The sequence below is a fragment of the Symphalangus syndactylus genome, chromosome 10, assembly GCF_028878055.3.
Source record: "Symphalangus syndactylus isolate Jambi chromosome 10, NHGRI_mSymSyn1-v2.1_pri, whole genome shotgun sequence".
Classification (NCBI taxonomy): Eukaryota; Metazoa; Chordata; class Mammalia; order Primates; family Hylobatidae; genus Symphalangus; species Symphalangus syndactylus.
The window spans coordinates 18,292,090-18,314,458 of NC_072432.2; the positions used below are offsets into that span (position 1 = coordinate 18,292,090).

General features: G+C 42.0%; 1 protein-coding gene across 2 annotated transcripts in view; it reads left to right on the forward strand.

Moving 5' to 3' along the window:
- Window positions 1-22,369, forward strand: part of FRMD4A (FERM domain containing 4A) — a 695,719-nt gene that overhangs the window by 166,067 nt on the left and 507,283 nt on the right. The window contains exon 1 of one of the 2 annotated variants that reach the window (XM_055296557.2): window positions 2,027-2,112. The exons of the other annotated variant lie outside the window; for it this stretch is intronic. Within the exon in view, the coding sequence (XP_055152532.1) occupies window positions 2,080-2,112 (33 nt within the window). The 5' untranslated portion in view covers window positions 2,027-2,079. Of the gene's footprint in view, window positions 1-2,026; window positions 2,113-22,369 lie in introns of those variants that run through there. 2 annotated transcript variants of the gene reach the window in all.

Below are 22,369 nucleotides of genomic sequence, written 5' to 3' on the forward strand. Positions count from 1 at the left end.
AAGAACAGCTTCCAGCACATACTAGGTGCCTTACAACTATTTGTTGAGTGACTACGTGAATAGAAGAAAAGATTAGGGATCCCTAAACACTATAATACAAAATAAGAAGTATTGTTTAAGTCAATACCAAAGAAATAAGGTCCAGAGGCCCCCAGAAATGGCAATAATCTTTCATATAAGGACAGCGAGTTGCACTCAATATGTTGGGTCTACAGATTTGTCAGGATGCCAAGACTCTTGTCAAAGGATGTACATGTCTGGTTAAGTGAGAATGAGGTTGCAGCCTGCACCTAAGGTGATGCAGAGAAAGAGTTAAGAATAGAAAATTGGACCCCGAGCAGCGGCTCTCATCTGTAATCCCAACACTTTGAGAGGCTGAGGCGGAAGGATCTCTTGAGGCCAGGAGTTTGAGAGCAGCCTGGGTAACATAGCAAGACCCGGTCTCCATTAAAAAAGTTAAAAATTAGTTGGGCATGGTGGTGCTTGCCTACAGGCACAGATATTCAGGAGGCTGAGGCAGGAGGATCTCTTGAACCCAGTAGTTCAAGGCTTGAGTGAGCCATCATTGCACCACTGTACTCCAGCCTGAGCAACAGACAGACACCCTGTCAAAAAAAAAAAAGAAAGAAAGAAAGGAAGCAAACTGGAGACAACCAAGGAGGTGATCAAGAGGTGATAGAGTTGGTGTAGATACTGAAGTTCTTTTAGAATGCTGATGTGTGAACTGGAGGAGAAGAAAGATGTTAAGTAGGGATGAAAAGCATCAATGAAGGAAGAGGCAGAGATCGGGGACCAGCCTGTGATTCCATCTGGAGGACAGAGTGGCTCGCCCTATCTTGGGAATGTCTTGTGAGTACAAGAACCACAGATGGAAAGAAGGGCAAGGGACAGGCGCATCTTAAATCGCATTGATAGGTTCATGTATGGTGCACATGTGTCACATATGTGATGCAAAACTGTCCTGGCCCCTTGGTGATGGCATAGATGTGTGTAGCCGCATTTAAGGTGTCACCAGTTGAAGTAGAGATGTTGAATTATTCTCACAGAGAAAATTCCTCAAGCATAAAGAAGTTCAGAAAAATCTCATCTTTTCAACTGCATTATGCTCTGACCTAGGTCTTTGCCATTTTTCTTTCATTGTGTATTTTTTCCAAGTGACCAGCAATGCTGAATGAAACAGTCAATCCTGATTTACTTGGACTCCTGGACAGTGTGCCCGTACGAGTGCATCCACACACACACACACACACACACACACACACTTATTTTTTTAATACTCGACTATTCAGGATCAGAGTCCATAAATCTGTTTTTGAAACTTTCTCTAGAAAGAGTCTACAGTTATATGCCTCTAAACATCTGGCCAAACTGCGGAAGAACCCAGTTAACTATCCAGATGTGAAATTCACAATGGGCTGAACATGGGTATTTAGAAGTACCCACGCAGTGGGGTTTCTTTTTCAGCTTTCTGTACACAAACCAGAAAAGCAGCTCAGTAATGATGTCAACTAGATCCATTCCTGTGGGAGTCCCACATCTTAAGAGAGGAATGAATGATGAACGAACGAATGAATGAATGAATGAATGAACGAACCAACGCAACAGTGCTCTCTGCTCTAGAGAGAACAAGCTACAGAGCCCAAAGCGGCTGGATGCTCCCGCTCAACCCCCCTCGCCTCCTGCCCTGGATGAGCTGCCCTGTGGGTTGGTTCAGATCACTTTTCTTGGCTCAAATGCGTTACCTAAGACAGAGATCATTTGTCAAGTGAGCAGGGTACACAGAGAGCTGTAGGCAGATTATGGAAAGAGAGAGGGAGGAGAGAGAGGGAGGAGAGAGAGCGCGGGAGAGGGAGAAAGAGAGAGGGGACCAGGGCGAGGAGAGGAGCAGGCTTCTCCAGGAACGGTGCTTTGCAGGCGCTGGGGATTCAAGTTAGACCGGGTGGCGGTGCAGAGGCGCCACCCGGGAGAGGGGAGCCACCACGGCTCCCGACATGGCTCTTTTCATGTGGGATGCTTAAGCACGGCACAGAGACAGAGTAACTTGCAGGAGACAGAAACTGGCATGAGGATTCTGCCACCATGGAAGGACTCCTGTCTCCGATGAGGACGAAGGTAAGGGGAGTGGATCTGGATTTCTTTTCCTTCTGCTTGGAGGGACAGAAAAGGCTCTGTGCATGGGAGGAGGCTCACGGAGCTTTTGTCTTATTTCAGAACTAGGCTGGCGATTGCAACTGGATCTCTCAAAGAATAGGCTTGCCTGCACGGCAGTGCGATCTGAGGGGAAGGAGAGAGCAGAGAGGGGAGCGAGCCATCTGTCAGCGTGGACAATGGGAACCTCAGTAAATGAGTTCGCCTCTCGGTTGATTAGACAGCCATATTTTAGCAGGATTTCCAATCACTCTTGCTTTGGGGCCGTGCAGCCCTCGGAGCTGTTCGTTTGCAGGAAGTACCAATTTCGCAGACCGTATTGCTGTTTAGCAGGAGGAGTAACACGTTTAAGGCAAAGAGTGTGCCCAGCTCCCACTTGAAATAGCCTCTTTCCTCTTCCTCCTCCTCTTCTTCAGAGCAGGAGGACCAGGGAATCCTCTCTGTAGAAAGTAGGTTAATGCATTCTGGAGGCCAATGTGTTCTCGGAAAAATAGCAGACCTGCAGAAAAGATTTCAGAGCACTGCTCTACGCTGACATCTTGAACTCGGTCCTGTAACATTTAGAAATGCTCACGGGGAACTGGTTTTAGTCTCCTGAAGACTCTAAGCGCTTGTTCTTCTTGGCTGGAGTTTGCTTTTTCACTTTCAAGAGATGCTTTGAACGTGGAGTTTTCCATTATAAGCTCAGACGATGACGGTGTTATTTGGTGTCTGCTATATTTACCTATAACTCTAAATGGATAGGTCAAAAGTTTTCAATAATGCTAGAAATATTACTTTTCTTAACCAGAAATTTCAAAACAAACCAAGGGGCAAATAGCTCTCTAAACACACAGCAGAGTTAAAGTCAATAGGACAAAGCTTTGATTTACCTCATCTCTTTGATGCCCTGTTTAATGATTTGGACACAAATAGACTCTTGTCATTGAACATTTTTTTTTTTTCCTGCTGGTTAATGAGCCTGACCATGATGTTTCCAGAGAATGTTAGAAGTAGGTCTTGTGCAGGAAGGCACCCCCATCCTTCGCGAGAATTTCTCATCTCTGTTATGTTCGCCCATGTCTGAGAGTCATTCATTAGAAGGATAGCCTCAAGTGAGACTCTGTTACAAAGCCTCTAACTCCAGCCCTTCAGCGGGCTGGCAGATCTTTGAGATCCCCTTGGTGACCCATTTGTTCTCACTGGGCATGTAGCTGGAGTCCTGTTGCTTACAGGCAGTACACTTCAATCCAAGGTGCTGTTTCATAGTCCCCTATCACAGCAAAGAAAATGGCAAATGACACTGGCATCCTAGCTCACTTGATTGACAGGATGAAGTTTGAATGCTTTGGGGAATGGCATCGTAATCTGTTCATTTGACCAGTTTTCAAATTGCAGACTATCGCAGTATTGTGCAGTCTCTGGCGCCTGTCAGATCTGTGGATCTGAGCTCCTAACCTCACGCGAGTACAACTCTCGTAGACTTCGAAGGGAGTTCCCTATGCAAATAATCAGGACTCAGGCTCTGTGTAAATCACACTATGAGCTATTAAAATGGCATGCTATAGTCGGGGGAGAAATGGATGTCAGTGGATCAGGCTGCTCACATATTTATCAGTATCACTCACATCATGGCTTGTTCCTTGATCATCATATTGTCTAATAAACATGGAAACTGCGGGGTTTGGGTCCTACCAAAGTTGAAACATAAAATCTCTACATAGCAAATAGATTCTCATTCGAACCCTTCACTTTTTAGGTTTCAAGGGATTTGTGTATGTGTATGTGTTTAAATTGCTTCTGTGAATTCTTTTTTAGTCTTTTTATTTCTGATGCTGGAAATGGATATTTCCATATTGAAAATTCAAATTGCACTTGAATTCAGTGACCTACAATATCATCATGACTCAGGCAACAAGACCCGGCTGGGCAAGAGGAGAATCCCATTGACAAGGCTTGGTTTTAAATCCTAAGTTGCTCTGTCCGAATGTTGTTGAAATTACCCAGTGATATTTTTAATTTATCCAAAGACGTACCCGTGACAATGTGGTTGCCATACTTAAATTTTGATCACATTAGGCCTCCTTAAGTCTGTTCTGAAATATTTTCTCCCTTTGGTGAGGATTTAGCTTGAAGTTTCTGATTTCCCTGTATCACGATAGGTCAGACAAAGGAAGCCTCCTAGAGCTAAATTTTGGCATGTTATGGTTACTCAATAACTTATGGACAGTTTAAAGCAAGCATTGAGGTAAATTGGACATCATGCAATAATTTCATTATGCCATGTAATGGACTTAACCAGTCTAAATCATGGGTGCTTAATGCATTTTTATCTTGGGATTTGCATAATTGGCACATAAATATGCATGAGATTAACTGGAAATGGCAAAACAGGGTGAGAAACACAGTTCATGAGCATTGAAATTAAGGCAGTTGAAAAGAGGGCACCTGAACATACTCTGTCTCCTGGGTGGGCGGCCACACTTGACATACCTAGAAACAGACAGGGGGGCAGCTGGCCTCCCCTAATCACAGATAGTGTATTGTCAGTGATACACAGCCATTGCACAGCTTTGGCTTTTGGCGGGATTCACTTGGGCACGCTGCTTATTCTTCCTTTTATATATAATGCAATCTAAAAGAGTCTCTAGGCTGATGGATATACTTCTAACTGGCCTTCTGGCAGGCCCTGACACAGGTCACAGGATTTCAACCATAGCAAATGATGTTTGCAGAGGCAGGGTGAAAAAAGCAAGAAAAAAAAAAGAGAGAGAGAGAGAAGGTGATTGAGTGGTTTCTTCTATGAGAGTAAAGGAAATCATTTTATAATCAATCATCTCTGTGAATTTTTTTAATATGTCCTTTTAGTTAGGTTTTTAATCCTCCAGACTTCATAATTCTATCTAATCTTCTGAGCCCTGCTTCCAGCGAATGAGGCTGGCAAAAAAAACAAACAAATAAACAAAAAAACTCCCTTCATGTTCAGCATCTTGTGATTCATGGTGGCTGCAACATTTGCAGGGAGCACTTTGGTAAGGCCACACGAAATCAGGCCAAGTCTTTACTTTTCACAACTGTAAGGAGTGTAATCTGAAGAAACTGTGGTATCAAAAGAAGATGGAGAGGAAGGGAGGGGAAGAAAAGAGGAGAGGAGAGGACAGGGGAGAAGAGGCCACGGAAGAGAGGTAGGGGAGTGGAAGGGAGGGAAGATGGCTTGATTGGATTTCTTTTTTTGAAAATCCAAATAAGATTATAGCTATGTTTTTACCAAACGTTTGTGCGGTAAATAGAGAGTGGATGGAAATTAACCCTAGAAAGGATAGTCGTAACTTTTAAAAAGTTGATTAACTATTTCGTGTGCTAATTTGAGTTTTTCTGAATACTCCAATATGGCTTCCTTTAATACCTGCTCTCAGTTTACAATCACGTAACTTCCCAGAGTTGGTGTCTTTTTGTCTGTCTGACCCTGTCTTATTTCTCCTACAAAGACATATCCTGCGCTGTACTTTTTTCAAGGAACATTTGTGATGTGTGGCATAAAGTAACTTTCTAAAGGAAGTCTTCTGAGAAGATCTGGTCATTTTATGAAAGGGGCAGTTAAGGGGAAATGGAAGCAGATCTTTTAAAGAAGGAGCATTTGAAATTAGCACAGGGATCGTGTCCGGCGAGTCCTGCTCTTTTGTGCCTGGGGATGATAGTCAGCCACACATAGCTAGAGTTAGTTCAAGGATTGTCTTTCCTGATCATGCTATATTTTTGGAAACACATTAGATACAGAGGTAAGATGTCAAAATTCTGAAATACACACAATATAGGATCAAAAGGAAGAAGAAAATATGTATAGTCAAAGCTCTATGGCTCTTTAGGGCAATTATTATAGAGTACGTGAAACCCTTAAAGTCTCTTAGAATTATTCGACATCTGCTTGAAACTTTTCCAGGATTCCATGGAGAATAGTGCCTGGAATGATCCACTGTGTTCCACCTGCTTGTACATGAATTCAGATCAAACACTGGAATTTCTAATGTAAAGAACTCTGTGAACCAGAAATCACTAAGGGTTAAGGAATGGTTAGCCTGAGTGGGATGACTGTGGAAGGCTTGACAATTACTTGCAAATACACTAAATATCACACACATGATTATGCCCAGGCCTATGACAGCCTATACTTTATCTTAATGGAGACTTGAATAAGAGGAGATTTGTTGGAGCTGAAGAATGACAGGTTTAGATTAAATTCAAGGAAATGTTTGCTGATATCAAAATGTTTTCCCAAGAAAGTGTGAGACAGTTTCTAATCTGAAGGGGCCTCTGAGATAGTGTTCCAAGAAAGGGCCACATATACAAAGTGACCCCCAAATACAGGAGGAGACGAGAAACCAAAGAACAAGGACAAAATCCAGTTTTTTTGGTAGAGGGTGATTTATTTGGGGAACTTACAGATGAAAGCATGGTCTTTGGCAGCAGAAAGACAGGGAGAGCTCCATAATGTTATGTTACCCCCAGACCCAGGGCTTATCTACCATAGGAAAATGGTGTGTGTGCTCTGGGCGGGACAATTAAAAGCAAGCCTACAGAATAGGCAGGAATGCTATGCGTGTCACAGCCTATAATTTGTGTGATAACATCAAGATTGACATGTTCTTACACTAGGGATGGTTAATAAAGTAGGAACCAGGAGGCATCCACGGCACTGGGGCTAATGAGAAGTCAAAGTGGCAGATTAGCATCCAAGATGGAGTCACTTCATCTCAGAGTCACTCCTCAGATAGGCAAGGAATAATCTTACCTGAAAAGGGATTCTTCCACCTGAGAACCCAGGAGGAGCTGATGCAGACATTCTATATTCTTATGGTGCTATTAAATTTTTACCATAAAGCCAATAAAACCAGAAATAGGTTTGTGTATGATGTACACATCAGATTCTCTTACAAAGAGCTACTATGATGCATTTATTAAACTACTGACCTCAGTTGGGTGCAAACAGGAAACAACTTTATTCTTTTTCAGAACAATCCCCTTCAAGGCATCTGTGAATTGTGGGAAGACTGTTGAGGGCTATAGGACAGTTTATTTAGTTAATGAAAAGGAAATGTGAGAGGCACCATGGCTTATCCCCAGACACACTACCTGCATTCAGATTCTAGCTCTGATACGTACTAGGGTGTACCTTTTTTGAGCCTCAGTTTTTTTGTGTATAAAATGTATGCAGTAATAAGACTTATAGGTTATTTTGAGAAGTTAATACATTCATGCCTAAAAGGTCTTGGCACGTCATAATAAATGTTAGCTATTACTAGTATGAATGTGTAAACAAATATGTGAATGAATATGTGAAGAAGTGCAAATCTCATGACCAATGCCTGGAATAAATTGTCATTGTCATGAATACAAGTGGGAATAGCAGATGACCTATCTTCTGGGTGATGCTTGCAAGATTCCTGGGAGGTCACGGTGCAAAACCCCTGTCAAGTGGGCTCAAAGAGATCAGAACAAAACAGATTCCTTTGAAGAGTAAATCAACTCTCATGACAATAAAGGCTTTCATGACAAATAATTGTGACAGGTGAATTGTTTAGAAGAGGAGACTGTGGATTCAGCAAAGCCAAAAGGTATCCTGTCAATAAGAGAATAACAACTTTTCTTTCTTCCATGCTTTAGTTCTTATGAAGTTGGACACAGATGATCTCATGTGATCTTTACAGTAATTACAACCCAGAAATGAGCAAGCTGTGAATTAACCACTTCCACTCCCACCCCAGAACCAGTTGTTAGTCATTTACCAGCACACCACTGCCTGGGACCCTCATGAGAAAGTCCAAGCATCTCCTCTGGACTTCTAGGTTTTTCATGAGCTGGCCCTCACCCACCCATTCTGCCTTGTCTCTCTTCTGCATTAGAAGTTCAGGCTTCAGCTCACCTTCCAGTCACCAGAGAATGTGTTTAAAAGTGAAGATTCTCGGTCCTCTCTTCCAGAAATCCCAACTCACTGAATCCAAGAACCATGCGTTTGTGCCAAAAGGCTGGAGGACTCTGATGCAGGTGATCCTCCCACCACGTGTTGCAGAAACACTGGGTCTACCCTCTGTCTATCCACAGGGATGCCCTATAGCTCCCTGAGCCTGGCGTACTTCACACCTTCCAAATCTTACAGTGCGCTCTCCTCTCTGGGGTCATATCCTTTTCTATCCTGCCCTGTCTGTCTACCCTGCTGACTCTAAGGCCACCTTCACGTGGCAGCGTGGATGCCACATCCTCTGGGAAATCTCTGAAGCCCCAAGATGGGGCTAGGTGTCCATCACATGCTCTGCTTATCTTGTTCCAAGCCTCCAACACACTCTAAGCCCCCATGTATTTATCCATTGCCCTTTGCAATGGGCTGTGAGCCTTTCCACTATACCGTGTTCTTATTTCTTCCTTTTCCTTTTTTTTTTTTTTTTTTTTTGAGAGACAGAGTCTTGCTCTGTCACCCAGGCTGGAATGCAGTGGCATGATCTCAGCTCGCTGCAACCTCTGCCTCCTGAGTTCAAGCAATTGTTCAACCTCAGCCTCCTGCGTAGCTGGGATTATAAGTGTGCACCACCACAGCCGGCTAATTTTTGCACTTTTAGTAGAGACAGGGTGTCCCCATTTTGGCCAGGCTGGTCTTGATCTCCCGGCCTCAAGTGATCTGCCCACCTCGGCCTCCCAAAGTGCTGGGATTACAAGTGTGAGCCACCGTGCCTGGCCCTGTTCTTATGTCTTTATTTAACTTTATTGGCATATATATGATGTACTTATTTTCTGCGGAGAAATGATAATTTCATACTTTCATATAGTCAAATCAGGGTCACTGGGATATCCATCACCTTAAATACTTCTCTTTTTTTGAGCTTGGAACATTCTAATTATTGTCTTCTGGCTATTTTGGAATAGACTATCGATTCATGTTAACTATCGTCACCCTGTTGATGTGTCAGACACCTGGGTTTATTTCTTCTCTCTAAGTGTATATTTATCCCATTGTATCTTGTTCATCCTTTTAAGCCTAGTACATAGCATGGTACAGAAGTATAGGGCCTTCATACATATTTATTGACTGAGTCAATGAACAAGGAGCACCCATAGGCTCTCTAAGTGCTCGTGGGGTTTGATAAACTGGGCACAAAGGCCGAAGCAGCTGGTTAGGACCAGGGTAGAACTATCTCCGTAAAACAATATGGGCAAATTCCACAGAGTGAAGGCAATCAGGCAGAATATTTGGGGACAAGTAATGGGCAGGCCATTTTGTTGCCCTTTTCCTATCCTGTTCTTTGGGTGAGTAATAATAACCAGCACTGACTGACTGTTTGAAAAGCTGCAGGTGTAAAGGGGCTGTACCAGTGAAGACGCCATAACTGGAGGTGAATATTGACTTTGGTCTGGGTTCATTTGTTATCCCTGACTTCCATTTGGAACTTTAGATTCCAAAATGTTTCAGTGACTTTACTTTTGTTGAAAAAGCAAATGATTATTTTCCAGATAAAACAAAGCTGTGCTGACTTTAGGCAAACAGGAAAAAATGCTGACTTTATTTTCGTTTACTTCCAGTGTATCTCCATAGAGAGAGTAAACTAGCTAGAAACAGTAAAACAAGTTAGTTTCTTGTATCCTTATAAAACCGTGTTAATCAATATTTGAAGTAATGATGCATGAACAACAGTAATATATTAGTACAATATAACAATATATAAAGAATTATTCTAATAGTCATAATGTATTGAAACAATATAATATTATAACATGTTTTAGTATATATTTATTCATATATTTATAAAACATGTTAATATATTATTTATACAACATTGGCATTGATTATACAGTACAGTATGTTAATAAAATATTGTTTATATATTAGTTATAAAATATATATATTTTAAGATAATATTTTATTAGTAAGTGTAATAGTAATTGCCATTTATTGAGGATTTACTATGAAGACAGTCTTTTTTTTATTTCAGATTCAGGCGGCACATGGGTACGTTTGTTACAAGGGCTATATTGCATGATGCTAAGGTTCGGGCTTCTGTTGATCCTGTCACTCTAATAGTGAATGTAGGACCCAATAGAAAGATTTTCAGTCCTTGCCCCACCCTCTTCCTGCCCTCTTTTGGAGTCCCCAGTGTCTACTGTACCCATCTGTATCTCCATGAGTACTCAATGTTTATCTCCCACTTATAAGCGAGAACATTTAGTATTTGGTTTTCTCTTCCTGCGTTCATTTGCTTAAGATAATGGGCTCCAGCTCCATCCATGCTGCTGCAAAGGACATGCTTCATTCTTTTTATGGCTGTGTAGTATTCCATGGTGTATATGTACCACATTTTCTTTATCCAGTCGTTGTTGATGGGCAGCTAGTTTGATGCCATGCCTTTGCTATTGTGAAAAGTGCTATGACAAATAGAGAAATGTGTCTTTTCGGTAGAATGATTCCTTTTCCTTTGGGTATATGCTCAGTAATGGGATTGCTGGGTCGAATAGCAGTTCTATTTTTAGTTCTTTGAGAAATCTCCAAACTGCTTTAAACAGGAGTTGAACTAATATACCTTCCCACCAACAGTGTATAGGCATTGCATTTTTTCCCGCAACTTCACCAGCATCTGTTATGTTTTGGCTTCTTAGTAGTAACCATTCTGATTGGTGTGGATGGCTTTCACTGTGGTTTTGATTTGTGCTTCTCTGATGATCACTGATGCGGAGCATTTTTTCATATGCTTGTTGGTGGCTTTGTCTTCTTTTGAAAAATGTCTGTTCATGTCCTCTGCCCACTTCTTAATGAGGTTATTTGTTTTTGTTTTTGTCTTATTTCCTTATTGATTCAAGTCCTTTATGGATTCTGGATATTAGTCCTTTTTCAGATGCATAGTTTGCAAATATTTTCTCCCATTCTATAGGTTGTCTGTTTACTCTGTTGATAGTTTCTTTTGCTGTGTGGAAGCTCTACTATAAAGATAAGTTTTTAGGAATATCTAATCCAGGGGCGTCCAATCTTTTGGCTTTCCTGGGCCACATTGGAAGGGGAATTGTCTTGGGCCACACATAAAACACACTAACATCAACAATAGGTGATGAGCAAAAGAAGAAACAAATGAAGGTCCATGCATAATCTCATGTTTTAAGAAAGTTTATGGATTTGTGTTGGGCTGTATTCAAAGCCATCATGGGTTGCAGGTTGGACAAACTTGACCTGATCCTTATAAGAGTTTCGGAAAGCGGATATTTTTAACCTCATTTTATAGATGCGAAACCGTGGCTCCAAGAGGTTGATTTCCTCAGATCTATGGAAATGGTGAGTGGAGAAATCAGGGCTTTGAACTTACCATTCACTGGCTCCATCTTCTTCCCAATACCACGTGCTCCCTGTTCCCAACGTAGAAATGAAGACTAGGGAGGAGAAGAGGCTGAGTCCCACCTCGCGTTACTGTGCACCGGGAATCACGGGATGGGCTACCTTAGTGTTTAACCCACAAGTTCATGTATTTTTAACCATGCGAATCCTGAGATAGCTTGATTCCTGAATAGCCTTACTGTAGACACTGCACAAACCAGCTTCCGGGTTGCCTGGGATGCAGGACTTGGGGCTCATTGCCAGCTGCATGAGAGGAGAGCACAGGGACCCGGCACAGGGCTCAGGCATAGGCACAGGGACAGGGACCAGGCGCAGGTCGACCCTGCCATTCTCCCAGCCAGGGCGGCTGGCCTGTTTCCCAACAGTGAAGGCTTTTGTGCCTGAAGATGAGGCTTGGGCAAATACAGGATGAGAACTCATGCCCCAGAAGGTAGACGAAAGACCTAGAAACAGACCACATATACCAGCTGTGTCGCTGCTGGGCTTTCAAAGCCATGGTTGGTTGGCAGCCTTTTCCATCGCGTGCCAACAAAAATCCTGCTGGCCCAGGAGATATTAGGAAGCCTCTGTGGGAGCCGCCTGGATGGCCCTGAGGAATGAGAAAATACACGGGCCATTGGCCTCATCAGAGGGAATCACAGGGCGCTGGGTAGCCACGCCCCGGGGCTGGTGGACCACACTGCACTTGCAGAGGGAGATACTCATTCGACTGAGAAAAAGACCTCCGAGAGGCCCCAAGCCAGTGACCTCACGCTGGAATCTGACTGTGGCAGGAAGAAGGGAACACGACTCGGGAAGCAAGAGGGATGAGACGAAGATTTCTGGGGATTTCTGATGTCTCAAATATGTAGGCGTTTGTTTATTTGTAGTAATTCTGTTCCTTTTCGGGCCAGACCTGTCTGCTACATCTCAGGCAGGGGGAGAAGCTTGGAAGCTGCTGGGAAGGGAAAGATAACCTGGCCGTTCTGGAATCTCATTTACTTATTCATCCAACAAGGATTTATTAAGTGCGCCTATCAAGTGCCAGGCAATAAACACGTTTCCTTCTGTCAGAAATGTGCAAACAAAAGGGAAAGTTTAACAAAGAGTCCACCAGCAAGACAAAGCGACCCATTCAGTTTCTCCTGAAAACAAATGGGAACACAAGCTCTCCGGAAGCTAGAAGCAGATGATTTTTTCCAAAGCCGCGTTACTTTTCACTGAGTGTGATGCTTTTCTTACAAGCGGATGATAGCGATTGGGTAAATTAACTCCACATTGATATTCAAAGGGAATTACGTTAATGATAATAACTTACTATCTTCAAAGGGATAAAAATGCCTTCAGGGGGATCCTATTAAGTCTCAGAAGGTCTCCTTTATCTCACACAAAGAGCATGAACCTGGACATATTTTATAAATGGGGAAACTGAAATTTAGACATTTCTCCTAAAATTTCAAAGTAAAACAATGTCTTTAACACTAGAGAAACAAGTTTTAAAAATACAGTGTAGGATACCATGAAACTCAACAAAGATTAAGGTCTTACTTCATCGGGTTTTTTGTTTTGTTTTGTTTAAATTAGCATTGAGAACTCAAATAATCTCCATATTACATCCACAAAAACTATTCTTTGGTCTCTCTAGATTTTTGGCTGCAGATTCCTATTTAGCCCGTGTGCACAGCGGTCATTCACTTTCAAACTTAATGTGAAAGCGATTGGAATGGCCATGCTGGTGTGTGTGGAAGGAATGGAGCAGGATTTACGTATTACCATACAGGCTTTAAAGCAACTTTAATTTATTTTACAGGTTGAGTAAATCGTGCATAGCTCTTGGGTAAGGCTCTTGGGCATGTCATCCTGGGTAGATTTGAAAGAGATTCACATTTACTCCATGCTGCGCATAGTTTGACCTAGTGTCCTGGTACCTGCAGCAACCAGCTAACGAAAATCCCAACAGGAATCCAGTTAAATAAAAAGAGAAGATCCGATGCAATACTTCAAATGGCAAAAAACAAAAAAACAAAAACCAAAAAAAAACCAGAGAAACTCAAAACTCACGTTCAATTGGCTGGGATGAGCGTAGGGTACAGGACCAAGTTAACCGGTTAATTCAGCTGTGCCCCACACATCCCCTTCAACCAGACCCTGTGTTCTTCCTGTACAGTGAGAGTGCTGAGCTCGTTCATTCCTCGTATGTGACCATCAGCTTTCACTGCAGAGGTCAAAGCACTTCGGGCATTCATGCCATCATATACACTTGTACCAGAGGTCCTAGGATATGCCAAAATCCCACTTACCAAATGGCACTGGGAGCAACTACATTGTCAAAATAAGCTGTTAAGGCAGCAATCTCAATTCACCAGAAGTAGACACATCCCAGCTTTATGGCTTCTAGGGTTGGGCCAATGAATCAGTTAGAGATGCCTTGTCTAGTGTGGTGGCCACTAGCCACGTGTGACTATTGAGCCCTTGAAATGTGACCAGTCTGCCTTGAGATGTGCTGTAAGCATAAAATGCGCACTAGATTTTGAAGGTTTCATACAAAAAATATGTATATATAAAAAATACCTTCATTTTTCTATTTATTACATGATGACATGAAAATAGATATATTTGTCTAAATAAATTGTATAAGATATCTAATATATAACATAAATATAATTTAATATAAATATATTATTAGAATTGCTTTTAACTATTTCTTTTTTTGCCTTTTCATATTGATACATAATATTTGTACATATTCATGGTATACATGTGATATTTTGATACATACAATATGTAATGATCAAATCAGGACTTTTAGGGGGTCCATCACCTTGAACATTTATCATTTCTCTGTGTTGAGAACATTTCAAATCTAGCTATTTTGAAAAATATAATGTTGTTGGCTGTCATCACCCTACTGTGCTATCAAACGTTACAACTTATTTCTTCTATCCAAACTGTAGGTTTGTACCCATTAACCAACCTCTCCTCATGTCCCCTCTCCAACACACCTCTCCAAGCTTCTGGCAACTATTATGCTACTCTCTGTCTCTATGAGATCAACTATTTTCGTTCCCACGTATGAGTGAGAATATGTGATGTTTGTCTTTCTGTGCCTGGCTTATTTCATAATGACCTCCGTTTCCATCCATATCGCTGCAAATGGCAGGATTTCATTCTTTTTTATGTCCAAACAGTATTTCATTGTGCATATATGTCACATTTTCTTTATATATTCATCCACTGATGGACACACAAGTTGATTTCATATCGTGGCTATTGTAAATCATCCCGCAATAAACATGGGCGTGCAGGTATCTCTTTGATATACTGATTTCCTTTCCTTTGGATAAATACCCAATAGTGGAATTGTTGGATTGTATGGTAGCTCTATTTTTAGTTTAAGTAATCTTCATACCAGCTGGGCATGGTGGTTCATGCCTGTAATCCCAGCACTTTGGGAGGCCGAGGCAGGTGGATTACCTGAGGTCAGGAGTTCGAACAGCCTGGCCAACACGGTGAAACCCTGTCTATACTAAAACTACAAAAAATTAGCCAGCGTGGTGGCAGGTGCCTGTAATCCCAGCTACTCGGGGGGCTGAGGCAGGAGAATCACTTGAACCCAGGAGGCAGAGGTTACAGTGAGCGGAGATTGTGCCACTGCATTCCAGCCTGGGCGACAAGAGTGAAACTGCCGTCTCAAGAGAAAAAAAAAATCTTCATGCAATTTTCCATAATGGCTGTACTAATCTACATTCCTACCAACAGTGTATGAATTCCCTTTTCTCCACATCCTTGCCAGCATTTGTTATTTTTTGTCTCTTTGATAACCCCATTCTAACTGGGGTAAAATGATAGCTTCTTGTGAAGCTAATATCCAGAATGTTCTAGCTTCCGGAGAGCTTGTGTTCCCATTTGTTTTCAGGAGAAACTGAATGGGTTTTCATTGGCATTTCCCTGATGATTAGTGATGTTGAGCATTTTTTCGTATATCTGTTGGCCATTTGTATGTCTTCTTTTGAGAAATAATTACTCAGATCCTTTGCCCACATTTTAATGGGATTATTATTATTGTTATTTGCTGTTGAGTTGTTTGAGTTCCTTGAACAGTCTGGATATTAGTTCCTTGTCAGATGAATAGTTTACAAATAATTTCTCCCTTTCAACAGGTGTCTTTCCACTCCGTTGAGTGTTTCTTTTTCTGGGCAGTAGCTTTTTAGTTTAATGTAGTTCCACTTGTCTATTTTTGTGTTGTTGCCTGTGCTTTTGAGGTCTGAGCCATAAAACCTTTGCCAAGACCAATGTCCTGAATTGTTTCCCGTTTTCTACTAGTAATTTTATAACTTCAGGTCTTACATTTAAGCTTTCAACTCACTTTTGCATTGATTTTTTTAATATGGTGAGAGAGAGGATATCCAGTTTTCCCAGGGCCATTTATTGGAGAGGATGTTCGTTCCTCAATGTATGTTCTTGGCACCTTTTTCAAAAAGCAGTTGGCTATAAATATATAGACTTATTTATATCTGGGTTCTCTATTCCATTCCATTGATATATGTGTCTCATTTTATACCAATATCATGATATTTAGATCATTATAGCATTTGGTACATATTTTTTTTGGAGACGGAGTCTTGCTCTGTTGCCCAGGCTGGAGTGCAGTGGCGTGATCTCAGCTCACTGTGACCCCTGCCTCCCAGGTTGAATCAGTTCTCCTGCCTCAGCCTCCCGAGTAGCTGGGATTACAGGCGCCCACCACCACGCCTGGCTAATTTTTTGTATTTTAGTAGAGACAGAGTTTCACCATATTGCCCAGGCTGATCTCAAACTCCTCAGCTCAGGCAATCCGCCTACCTTGGTCTCCCAAAGTGCTAGGATTACAGGAGGGAGTCACTGTGCCCAGCCAGCATTTGGTATATTTTGAAGTTCTATCAGGTGATACCTCTAGCTTTTTTTGTTGTTTTTGTTTTTTCTTTTTTGTTTTTTGTCAGCATTGCTTTGGCTATTCAGATTCTTTTGTGATTTCATATAAACTTTAGGATTATGTCTCCGTTTTTGTTTAGAATGTCATTGGTATTTGGATAGGGATTGCATTGAATCTGTAGATTGCTTTGGGTAGTAGCATCATGATTATTTTAATAATATTAATTCTTCTGGTCCATAAGAATGGGATATCTTCATTTGTTTGTGTCTTCCGTCTTCTTCAGTTTCTTTCATCAGCATTTTATAGTTATCTTTGTAGAGGTCTTTCGCCTCCTTTGTTAAATTTCTTCCTCAGTATTTTATTTTTTTTTTGGCAGCAATTATAAATGAGATTTCTTTCTTGATTTCTTTTTCAGCTACTTCGTTATTGGCATATAGAAATGCTGTTGAATGTAGCTATTAGAAAATCTAAAATTAGAAATGTGGCTCAAATCATAATTGTATTGCGCAGCCTTGAGCTAGAGAACATTTACTCCCTCAAGTTTAATGGCTATATGCCCAAGTAGTTTTTTGATTTGTTTTTATATTTTCCAGCAATCCCTGATTGTTCCAGAGACATTTTTAATGTACTATAATTGGGACTTCATCATAATCCTCCTCGGGCTGCTCCCCTCTCTCTCTCTCCCTTGTCTCATTAAATGGCAGTCCATTCCATCCATGCACCCAAACCAATGACTTGCCTTTATATACTCTCCTTTCCTTCCTTTTCACATTCAGTCAGTTTCCATATCCTGTTACTTCCTTTCTTCAAGATATCATGTATTTGTTTCTTCCTCTTCATCCATATGGTGGGTATGCTTCTGGAATAGAAGGCTACTTCCTCCTCCTCCTCCTCCTCCTCCTCCTCCTTCTCCTCCTCCTCCTTCTCCTCCTTCTCCTCCTCCTCCTCCTCTTCCTCCTCTTCTTTCTTCTCCTCCCTCTTCTTCCTTCTCTTCCTCCTCCTCTTCTTCCTCCTGCTCCTCTTCCTCTTCTTCCTCCTTCTCCTCTTCCTCTTCTTCCTCATCCTCTTCCTCTTCCACCTCCTCCTCCTTTTCCTCTTCTTCCTCCTCCTCTTCCTCCTACTCCTCCTCTTCCTCTTCCTACTTCTCTTCCTCCTCCTTCTCCTTCTTGCCTCCCTCCTCCTCCTCCTTCTCCTCTTTCTTTTTTTTTTCTTTATTTTTGAGATGGGGTCTCACTCTGTCTGTTACCCAGACCAGAAAGCTGTGGCATGACTATTGCTCACTGTAGCCTCTAACTCCTGGGCTCAAGTGATCCACCTGCCTCAGCTCTCAAGTAGCTGGGGCCACAGACTCACATCACCATACTCAGCAAATTTTTAATTATTTTTTGTAGAGTTGGGGTCTTGCTGTGTTGCCCAGGCTTGTCTTGAGCTCCTGGCTTCAAGCAATCTTCCTGCCTCGGCCTCCCAAAACACCAGGATTATAGGCATGAGCCACTACTCCTGACCACAGAGGCCATCTTCTGACTGAATTCTTGCCCTAGTCTCCTAGCCAAGTTTCTCCTCTCCAACACTCACTTCCTCTAGTCAGTCAATTTCTTACTGATAGAGCTGCTACTCTGAAACACAAATTTAATTATGCAATTTTTCTTCTCCAAAGTCTTCTCCAGCTGCTCCCATTGCCTACACAAGGAGATTTCCCCCACCCCCTACCCTTACATGACATTCAAGGCTCTTTATGATCAGGCCCCTGCAGGTCTTTTCAGCCTGAGCTACCTCTCCTTCTTCAGGAAGTTTTGCTGTAGTATTGCTGGTGCTTCATCAGAAGGTCATGGCTTCCCTGGCCCTTATGTCTCTGTCCATGCTGAGCTTCATGCCTGAGTTCTGCTCTTTTCCTTGTCTGCTGAAAATTCTATAGTCCCCAAAAGTTAACTCAGCTTTTTCTATGAATCCTTTCCTGACTTGAAGCTCAGACTTAGGGTCTTAAGACTTAGGGTGTTCTCTTCCTAGATTTCCGCTCATCATCCCTAAAGATTAGGTTCTCAGGCTTGTCCTACATTCTTAGTAAATTTGGCCAGATGCAGAGTCAAATTTTCATTTGTTAGAAATCTGCCTCATGTCCTGTGTGTGCTATACAAATAGAAGACTAAGATTCACCTACAGATGTGTGAGTGCAAGATGCTAAGACCAGGTGGCCCTTACCTCAGCCAGAGCAGTGAGGCTCACCCACAGCAAGGGCTGTGTTGGCTGGACTCCGGGGTGATGGGGACAATGATGACATTTGCCGAGTTCCAGCCACTGTGGTCAGTGCATCAGTTAAATGTTATCATCCCTGTTCTAAAACGAAGACTCATAAAGTGAAATCGCTTGCCCAAGGCTCAACAGCCACTAAGGGATATTTGGCTGACAATCCCACTCCGCTTCCACTCTACCAAATACCTCCTAAATTCGTATCGTGGTTGGTGGTGGTATTCAGAGTATGATATGGAGTCGATGATGACCTGATTCCTCAGGAAGAAAGAGTGTGGGAGGAGCCAGAGAGCTGTAGGTCATGGGGTCCACTGGGGTGCAGAGACAGAGAAAGAGAGGTGAGGAGCAGATATGAAGACTGTGTAGGTTCAGGTCCCACAGCCTTAGGGCGACCAGCCTGTGACCTCTTAGTAAATTGGTCTGATGTATGGGCTATTCCTCTAAGGAGCACAGGAAGAGTCATTTTGTAACTTAGTTTTAGATTCAGGCTAGACTTTTGCTGCAGTTTTCAGACCTGAACCCCCAGGCTCTGTGGGGTGGGGAGTTGAAAACATGTTCCTCTGCTCTGCTCCAAGGAGCTTTTCCTCTATCAACCAAGTGAACCAGCACAACAATAAAAGCAACTGCTTTAAACAAGGGTGTATCAGCTTAAAGAAACTATCTAGATTTCTGGCAAGTCTATTTTGCTTTACTGACTAATGTTTTCATGAAGAGTCTTGATAGACTAACAAAGGATAAAGAAGCCTCTTTGATAGAGAAACCCAATGAGGTCATTGAGCAGGACGTGTGCTCAGGTTTATAAGCTATGTTCCAGGAACAGCCAGGAGTCTGTGGAAGCGTCTAAGGTTCCCATTAAAGTGTTTTCCAAGTAGAGTTGAGTTTTATGCAAAATGGCTGATTTGCTAAAATCATGACTTAGTTCAGGTATGCAGAAACATACAAAGGGTATAAACCCACATAGATCTCTTTGTAGCTTAAGAACTGAAACATCAGTAGTAGAGTAGAGGTCTCTATGTACCTTCGCTCGTTATCTCCCTCCCTCTCTCCTCCCAGGGGTAACTGCTACCTTGAATTTGGTATTTATCATCTGATACCGTTATTTATATTACAAACACGTTTGTAATAAAAATAAACAATATTGCGAATATATTTTGGTGTTCTCAAGAGATGATATCTAAGCGTATGAATCATCTGCGATTTGCTTATTTCACTCAATAGTTTTAGTGTGAGAGTCACCGACATGGGTGTGTATTATTATAACTCATTCAAAATGGGTGTGTATTATTGTAATTAATTCGTCATCGGTGTGTATTGTTGTAATTCATTCATCATGGGTGTGTATTGTTGTAAGTCACTCATCATGGGTGTGTATTGTTGTAGTTCATTCATTTTCCCTACTGAATGAATTGATTGAGTACAACATTGTGTGAATATACCGCAAGTCACGATCCGTTGTCTTGTGAGTGGACATTTCCCATTGTTTTTAACTATTACAAACGATACTGCTATGACCGTTTATATGTACATCTCCTTGAGCTCATTCATGGGAAAAAGTTTCCCAGTGTCTGCACCTGGGAGGGGAATTGCTGGGCTGTGAGGTACAGGTGTCCTAACATTTACTATATTGCTCTCCAAAGATGGTGACCATTAAAATGTGTTCTATTTCTCTAAATGGCACCTATATCTTCACTGTGTTATGTGGCATTTGTATCTATGTATAACTAAGGATGATGTCAAAAAAGAAAGAATGTGTTTCTATCTACATGCGGCACACTTATTATACTCATTTTATTGTGTTCTGAAAATGCGAGTAAAGAGAGATTACTTGATGGCTTTCCTCCAAAACCTCCATCCACTCTCACTCTTTCCTAACATTTACTTTCATTTTTTTAATTTTCTAACTTTCAATTTTATTATCCCAATATTTCAGAGCCCTCTCCAGTGGCATTGCATTGTATATGGCATTAATCCATATAACCTGATCAGAGGTGATGTGATTTTATTTTCTGTACATAAAACTCATAACAATGTAAGGAAACCTGCTAGACTCTGTGACTGAAAACAAGCCCACATCCTTTATGGCTATTAAGGAAGGAGAATCACCACATGGGAAGGGACAGACGCTAAGCCCTGGAGTTTTAATTCCTTTCTTTTGAGGCCCGGCTTCCCTGGGGATTACTCATTAGTCATTGCCCCCAGTGCTGGGCTGGGCTCAAGGTGACTCTTACTAGTACTGTCTCTCAGAGGGCCTCCATAAGAATTTCTATTTTATATTTTCAACACAAGAATCTATTCATTTATTTATTAAGAGATAGGGTCTTGCTCTGTCTCCCAGGCCAGAGTGCAGTAGTACCATCATAGCTCACTGTAGCCTCCAACTCCTGGGCTCAAGTGATCCTCCTGCCTCAGCCTCCTGAGTAGCTGGGACAATAAACATGTGCCACCACACCTGACTACATTTTTTAAAAAATATGTTTGTAGAGATGAGATCTCACTGGGTTGCCCAGGCTGGTCTCAAATTCCTGGCTTGCAGTCCTCTTGCTTTGGCCTCCCCAAAGTGCTGGGATGACAAGTGTGAGCCACCACATGCAGTCCACAATGATCTTAAAGACACAAAGAGTATAAGAGGATTGGGGACCACCTAACGACCACTTCATAGTTGAGTGCTGGCCCAGGATTGTTTTGTCTGCCATATTTCTTTCAGACCAACAAAGAAAGACTAGAGATTTACTTAGTAACAAATGATGTGGTTCTGCCAAATGTAAGCTAAGGGCCTCTCGCTATATTGTTCAAGGTTCGCAGAAGGTTGAGTAGGAAAAAATGATAGGAGAATTGACTCCTAACCCAGCACAGGGCAATATAGACATGCCAATCTCAAAAGAACCCACAGAAGAGGAGTCAGAAACATATTCATGCTAAAAGCTGCAATTTCATTTCAGCCAAAAAATATCAATACCGGGGTAAAGCAATAAATTTGAACTTTGTTAATTTTATGTATTTTTGGATTTAATTTAAAATTTTGTTTGACTTTCTAGTTACGTAAGAACTCTTCAGCATGAGGAGATTGTATTTTTAATTGTTTTAGACATATTTAAGGAACTAAAGTTAAGATAAAAATAAGTTAGGCCAGCTCCGGGGGTCTAGAAGTAGGTTGTTTTTTGAAAGGGATCCATACATCGTACATTTAAAGTGAAATCAAACCTCTCCATATAGCTGAGACCCAGCTGGAGCATTTAAATAAGGCTTTCTAAAATCTCAATGATATCAAAAAATGGAAACAGACAGATTTGCAATGCTAATCTTGATTACAAGGGGTAATTCACTCGTCTTCAGCTTTGGCTCCTCATCTGGTCTACCATTTGCCCCCTTCCTTGGTCTTCAACAGCCTGCAGCTCCCTCAAAGCTGATGCGGGTTTTCAAAATCCATAGCCTAGACCTTGAAGTCGAGAGAAAGACAGAACCTCCCTGCCTAACCTATCGGGCGTCATTGCCAGATACTTTCCAGTCAAGTATTTCAAACACAGATGGTTTAAGACAGGGAATGGGTCGCTCAGGTGCTGGAAGAGCTAAGAGGCCAAGCAGGGGATGGCAAGGTGACAGCAGGAAGCCGCGACCCCGTCATGGCTGCTGGGACACAGCCAGGAAAAGAGGCTACTGGAGGGCAGAGGCAGAGCCATCTGCCAGGAGTGAGAATTACAGCAGGGACTGCTCCATCGGTGCTTGCGTAGTTAGGAAAG